Below are 7,465 nucleotides of genomic sequence, written 5' to 3' on the forward strand. Positions count from 1 at the left end.
GCCGTACCACTACGATGGGGGTCCCCAGCTAAAACAAAATTAAATCCTTTCGCGTCTTAAACACAATTCATGTGAAACTACTCACTGCGTAACAAACATATTTCATTTGTACTTTTAATTTGATGTGGCCTAATTAAAACGAGCAACGAAGGCTTGGCTCATCCTGTTTCAACGTTTGCAACAAAGTCGTTATTCACTGCTGTTGGATGGCCATAACTGGCTTCAGTCATGACAAGGGACTGGCTCTATTGAAACCCCTTGCTTCTAACACATCTCTTGCATTTACGAGCAGACCTTACATCAAGGATATTCCATCCATGACCATCCCATCTTATATTCAGACATAGTGTCTCTGGGACTACATTATCTAATGTATCCTTCCTTATTGTCGCTTAGTCCCAGGTCAGTCCTGATTCTACAGACTTATGATCCACGATGTTCCAGCCATGGCCATCCCACCTTGTATTCAGACATAGTGTATCTGGGACTACATTATCTAATGTATCCTTTGTTTCAAGATTAAAAGGTGTGAGCTGAAGGAGGTTTGGCTGTTATTTTTAGCAAGTTGAATGACCTTATAAGTGCTACTTCGTTAACTTGTTGCTACTAATTAATGCATAAGCTTTATTGCTGTTGCTGTGAGGACTGCCACAGATTGGAGACAAGTTTGTAGGTCGTTAATGACAACGAAAGGCCTTCATTAGTGACGAGAAATATTGTAATATTTATTAGATATTTAGGTGGAATTCTGCTTTCCCTATACAAAACATCCCTAAATATTTCTTACTGACAAACCCCACCATTTGTTTCATCTCAGACACTAATTTAATAAAGATGTTGTGGCCATTGCCAGTACTGCCTGACTGGCCCTTGTGTCGATGGCACGTAAAAGCACCCACTACACTCTCGGAGTGGTTGGCATTAGGAAGGGCATCCAGCTGTAGAAACTCTGCCAGATCAGATTGGAGCCTGGTGCAGCCATCTGGTTCACCAGTATCCAGTCAAATCGTCCAACCCATGCCAGCATGGAAAGCGGACGTTAAACGATGATGATGATGATGATGATGATGATGTCACTTTCCTAATTAACTTTGCTGTACTCCTGTCTATCTTGACCTTATCTTATTGAAAATTTAAAAAATGCAATATTCAAATTTAATTTTTATTTGAAGACATGACGATGGAAATGATAGTAAAATAATTAAATAATAATAATAAAAATATTTAATAATGATAGTGAGTGTTCGATGATGTGTTTTTAGTTGAATTAATTTCATCATCAGATTTAATGTATAACAGTGCATGTATGAGACTGTGTGGGAGGGGGACTTCTCTGATGACTGATACGATGTGGTTTAATTAAAATTTTATCTAATTTTTCTACCCTACATCAATATTATACACACCACACATATAGTCCTCTATGTATATATACACTGGCACACACTCTCACACATCTTATATTTATACACACTGTAATAAACTAAACACAGTTACTGATTTGGTCACACAATCATCATCATCATCATCATCTTCGTCATCATTTGATGTCCGTTTTCCATGCTGGTATGGGTTGGACAGTTTGACAGGAGGTGGCAAGGCCAGGAGCCAGACCAGCTTCTCTTATCTACTTTGGCTTTGTTTCTACAGCTGGATGCTCTTCCTAACACGCCAACCACTTTACAGAGAGGACTGGGTGCTTTTTGTGTGGCACCAGCACCGACAGGGTCACCAAGTACTTTGCATCAGAAAAATCTCTCGGCGGTGGGGGGGGGGGGCTTTGTGCCAGTTGAGATTCAAGGTATAGAGGGGGTGGATATAAGTATCTTGTAGATACATGGATACCCCAGGTGGGAAACAAAGGTGAGAGGGAGCAGTTGGTGGGTATATGTTGAACAAGACTGATATAGCCTCCCTCAGTATGTGACCCCTGTGAGGCCCTGAGGCCCTGTATATCTTCCCATAGTTGTCTGAGGGATATGGAGGGAAGGGAGTGGTTAGCCTGTTGGATTCTCCCTGGGTGTTGCTTCTGTCACTATTTAATATACAGATAGTTCAATGATGGAGTATGTGGGTTCAAGTCTCAGACAGGAGATTTTAGTAGGCTGTTCCATTATAGTTTAGTAAAGGGGTGTGAAGGTTCAGTTGACAGTTGCTATATATAGATCCTACCTCAGACATGTTATCTTTGTTGACCACCAATTTGCCACCATATCTTATCTCAGTCACCACCACCTTTCCTTGATATTATTATTATTATTATTATTATTATTATTATTGGTTGTTGTTGTTGTTGTTGCTTACACTGATTAAAACACAAATGATTGAACAACAGAAATATTTCTACAAATATTTTTGTCGGTTTCACTTTTCTTTCTATTTTTGATATTTTTATCAAGAGTGATGGTGGGAGAATTAGTCTAGCTTTGTCACTTGGCGCAAACTGTCTCTCTCTCTCTCTCTCTCTGTCTGTACAGGTGTGTGTGTGTGTGTGTGTGTCGCTATAAAATAGTCGATATGTGTTTGTATATAATTAGAGAAGTTATGTGTCTCGCTCTCTCTCCCTCTGTATGTATGTATGTATGTATGTATATATATATGGGAGAATATACAAAAAATAACAACAGACGAGGACAGGTGGTGTAAATAACAAAAGTATATATTAGTATGACGCTCGGGAATACGGAAAGTCTTTGACGTTTCGAGCTACGCTCTTCAACAGAAAGAATACGGAGACAAGGAGAAAAACACGGAGAAAAAAAATTGAATAGTGTTCAGTCAACACATATATATAACAAGAAAGGGAAACAACAATGCGAGGACGTGGACTAAGTACAGTGTTATTGGACGCTCAGGAAAGGAAAGAAAAGAAAGAGGATTTCACGTTTCGAGCGGAGCTCTTCATCAGAAATATAGAAAAAGTCCAAAGAAGGGGAGACGGAAAAAGAAAATTGCCAACGATATACACGTGGTCACATATATATATATATATATATATATATATATACATAGACGCACACACATTGTATGTATTGTATATCAGAGAAAACAGATTTGAAGGAGACAGGTAGTGGTGGTCTCCGTCAGCAAATCTTGTATTATTTTGAAAAAAGGGACAAATTGTCTAAAATAACTGCCAGAAGTTGAGTGTGTGGGTGAGTGGGTGGGTGGGGGTCTCCAGTGCTTTTGGCTGCTGTTTTTTATAGACCTAGCAACTGTGAAGAAGCTCTTTAATTAACTCAGGTGTGTGTGTGTGTGCGTGCTTATAAACAAGTTTATATTTTCCAGTTTTTAAGATTGCTGAAATGATCAAAGTCTGATATTTTTTTTTCTTTTCCATTACTGTTGTCGTACGGTGGAGCAACATGTGTATGAATTACTGCACTATCTTACCTGTAACCTTCACGACACAACACCTGTGATATGAAAGGGTTTGGCTCAGTGTGTAGGAGTGTGGGGGTAGACACCTATATGGTTTTAATTTCATTGACCCCTTGATTATTCCATACCTAGAATTTTAATTTAATTCATTTTGAAGATAATCAAGAATTTGGAGGGTTTAAGTTAATTTTCTTTTTCCCCCTTTATTATTAAGATGTGTTTGGAATCTAACAGCTTTCAAACCCTTTAGTAAGATGACACTCAAATCTGGTCGTTACTCCGAATCTTGAAATGTCCCTTCTCACTACGTGTTACATTAACCTTGTGAGGGCTTTTGGTAGAGGGCAAAGTGAAAGACCTGTCATTCACGTGTGTGTGTGTGTGTATGTATTTGTCTCCTGATGGTTGTAAACAAGCCTCACCTTCATACAAGGGGTGTTGCTCATTTTCAGTCTTCTGTGGTCAATAGAAGTAGTACCAGTAATTGACTGGAGTCCATTTAATCAGTGACACCCCCTGCCCCTGTAGAATTGAACCAACAACCATTCACCATTTTGTTGTGCTTCTTAGGTTTCATCTAATTTCTGCCTAAGCCCTTTTTTTTTTAACCTTGTAATGTCTCCTCATTCATTACCAGCCCCCCCCCTCTGGTTGCCTTCCTCCCATTGAGGATCTGTTGCTAACTTTATTCTTTTTATTTTCTTCTCGTAATTCCTTCTGTTTTGTACTCCTTCCTGCCATCATCATCTGGTCAAGCTTACTCGCACTCGCAATCCATCTCAGTCCTTCAATAGTTGAGGAAGAACTTTGGAGTCGCATCCTGTGTCTCTGGTCAGTTAAGTTACACATGTTGTATTCGGACAACCTGCTCGAGTCCAGTCATGCTTTCACATCCATAGCTGTCGGTCACTTTTGCCAGCACTTCTCTGTCTCGCCAACACTCTTTCTTTTCCTAATATCTTCGGCACTTGTGGTCAAGAAATAAATTGTTGTTCTTGTTATTATCATTGTTCAACATTTGGTAGTTTCTACTACATGTCTGTGTCGCTGGGCTGCATGCAGCATTGTGTGTTCTTTTTTGTTGTTGGTGCAGTGCAAACCCATCTCACTATTGTATTGCATTAGTTTTTCTTTCTTTCTTTCTTTTTATATATATATACGAGGTGTAGTGCAGTCTTTTGTTGTATTAATGTATATGTTGTGTATCCTGCCTGCTTGTAGTTTATTTCATTGGATAATTGCTGTACAGTGTGTCTTGTGTTTGTAGGTTGTTCTGTTTAGGTTGCATTATTGAATTGATAGTGTTTCATATACAATGTTTGCCATAACAAGGCTCTTTTCGGAAATGTGTAATGTTGAGGATTCAGGTATAACTTCGATGTTTTTGTTCATCTGTTTTTTTTATCATGCCTAATGCTCCAATTATTACTGGTACCGTTTTCACCTGATTATCATCATCATTATTATTATTGTTACTGAAGGTGGTGAGCTGGCAGGATCGTTAGCACACTGAATGAAATGCTAAGTGGTGTTTCACCTGTCACTACGTTCTGAATTCAAATTCTGCCGAGGTTGACTTTTCCTTTCATCCTTTCGGGGTTGATAAAATAAGTACCAGTTGAACCCTGGGGTCGATGTAATTGACTCATCCCCACCTCCCTCAAGCTGCCCTTGTGGCAAAAATTTGAAATAATTATTATATGTTTGACGTTTGCTTTATATCTGTACAAGTCTCCCCGAGAGACTTCAGGAGACAACAAGTTAGAAGTCCATGTTGGTGTCATGGCTAGGGTGCCATATGTTTGGTTTTGCACAAAGTATTGTTCTAGAAAATGTCCAAAGAAACATAAGAAAATTATAAGTTTGTTTTAAAATTTGGGATTACATAGACACAGTATTTTATGTAGGATATTTGCAATTCCTGTGAGAAATATTTTTTGAATTTCCGCCATTTTTGGATTTCCTGGTTTATGAGCTACATAACAATCAATAATAATAATAACAACAGTGTGATTTCAACTAATAGGTAGCCATTTATTTAATCTGACTGGCTATTACCAGTTTCCCCCTCCTATGGGGGAGTTTTTGTTTTATTTTGTTGTTTTTATTTTACCTGTCCCAGGTAAATCCCATCCCTTACACCATATTTGGTATTTTTGTATTGCCTTTGTTTTTCTCTGAACCCTTGTGGCTATTAACGAAACTATTATTATTATTATCATTATCATTATTATTATTATTATTATTATTATTATTTTTCAGTTAAGGAATTTCTGGCCAAAGCCAAGGAGGAATTTCAGCAGAAATGGGATCACCCGTCACATGTAAGTCAAGACCATTCCCATTATAAGAATTCTATTTAATTCCCACCTCTCTCCCATGTTACTGTGTCACTGTCTGTCTGTGTGTTCCTTCTACAGACCCCTACCAATACAGAAATTCTTTTTCCTCATTATCTTTCTGTGTGTCCACCACTACCATCATGATGATGATGGTGCTCACCCTATGTATCATCATCACCATCATTTAACATTTGCTTCTTGGATTGGTATGGCATGGACAGATTGTCTTTGTTAGTTCTTATTGGGGATTACTGCCCTCATTGACTGGTGTTCCTCTCTGTCAATTTGACTGGGTTTGCAATGGTCGTTGACCTTTCTATCCCTTCGATGTACTTTACTGTGGCACCAACATTCAAGAGGATTCTTCCCAATTTCCTTTTCCATGTTCTTTCTTTATTAATTGGTGTTTTCTCATTAACATTAACTATATATACCAACCTTCTGCATACACCAACCTCCTATATATATATATATATATATATATATATATATATATATATATGTATATACATACTAACCTACCTGTTTTATCTCTTATATCTGCTTGTGCGTTTATGTACACTAACACACCTGTGCTGTTTATGTATGCATGTTCTGATGATAAACAGGTTTAATTCTAAAGCTTTGTTGAAAATGATATTAAGATAAATTGTAAACTACTTTTACTTTTTGAATTGCAGCATTTTAACATTTGACAAAAGAATGAAATTTATGAATTGTGCACATACCTACAATAGTTTCTATTGAAAAATCATGAGTATATGTGTGTGTGTGTGTACACATATTTGCGCATCTAGTAATAAGACAAATAATAGTTAGAAGGTCGACCAGCTAGTAGATAATCAATAAATAAAAATGTCACCAGTGAGGGTCCAGAAGTCAGTGGATTGGTCGTCACCTATTTAATGGGGACCATTATGATTTGTATGACGTGAATGTGGAAACAAATATCAGAAGTCAATGTTGTAAATAAAATATAAATGATTTATTTCTTTCGTGTAACTCACACGTGCTGCTGTAAAAAGACTACCATTTAGGTTGGTATGTAAAAGTGTGTGTAATGTAATGAGAAAATAAGAAATGTCTAGAGAGACATGAATGAATTTCCCATGACTCAATTTGTATTTCACTGGAGACTTAAATGCTGCAGAATAAAAATAGATGTAAGTGAAGCGAGTTGCACAGCATTGGCCATGAATGCTGTAATGATCTCATAGCGAAGAGGTTGCAGATCTGCAACTAATTAAGTTGGTGGTGAACACAGAAGAGGTGCCACAGAAAGTCTTGTTGCTTCCTTGACGTCAAAACTGTAACTACTTTAGCTCTTTTACTCCTGGGTAGAAGTTGCCTCATGTATCCAATAGTAAATGGATGAAATGGGCATAGCACGACTGTGCTACACCACCACGACAAAATAGTGATTTCATGCCTCACTACACTTATCTACACAACAAATCTAGGATTGTACAAGAGCAATACTGAAGACATCAATCACATTATTGCCAGTTGTAAGAGAATCTCTACCAGATATTACCCTTCCGTGAGGCATGATTTGATGGCCAGAACGGTCTGGAACAGGATAACAAAACAGAATACCTAGAAATGAAGTTGGCCAAATTGAGACCAATGGGTCAAAAGAATATTGGTGGGACTTAACACAGCCGCCAAGTTAAAACACAACTGACCAGATATTATTGTGTGGGACCACAGGGAAAAATATATATATATATATATATATGCAT

The 7,465-nt window shown here is 37.7% G+C and overlaps 1 protein-coding gene across 9 annotated transcripts in view; it reads left to right on the forward strand.

Moving 5' to 3' along the window:
- Positions 1–7,465, forward strand: part of LOC106874074 (cAMP-dependent protein kinase catalytic subunit 1) — a 123,852-nt gene that overhangs the window by 74,083 nt on the left and 42,304 nt on the right. For 8 of the 9 annotated variants that reach the window (XM_052977698.1, XM_014921662.2, XM_014921664.2 and 5 more), the window contains exon 2: positions 5,644–5,705. In XM_052977698.1, the coding sequence (XP_052833658.1) occupies positions 5,644–5,705 (62 nt within the window). Of the gene's footprint in view, positions 1–4,695; positions 4,749–5,643; positions 5,706–7,465 lie in introns of those variants that run through there. The other variant, XM_014921666.2, reaches the window with a different exon arrangement.

This window comes from Octopus bimaculoides, chromosome 28, assembly GCF_001194135.2.
Source record: "Octopus bimaculoides isolate UCB-OBI-ISO-001 chromosome 28, ASM119413v2, whole genome shotgun sequence".
In the NCBI taxonomy this organism is placed as follows: Eukaryota; Metazoa; Mollusca; class Cephalopoda; order Octopoda; family Octopodidae; genus Octopus; species Octopus bimaculoides.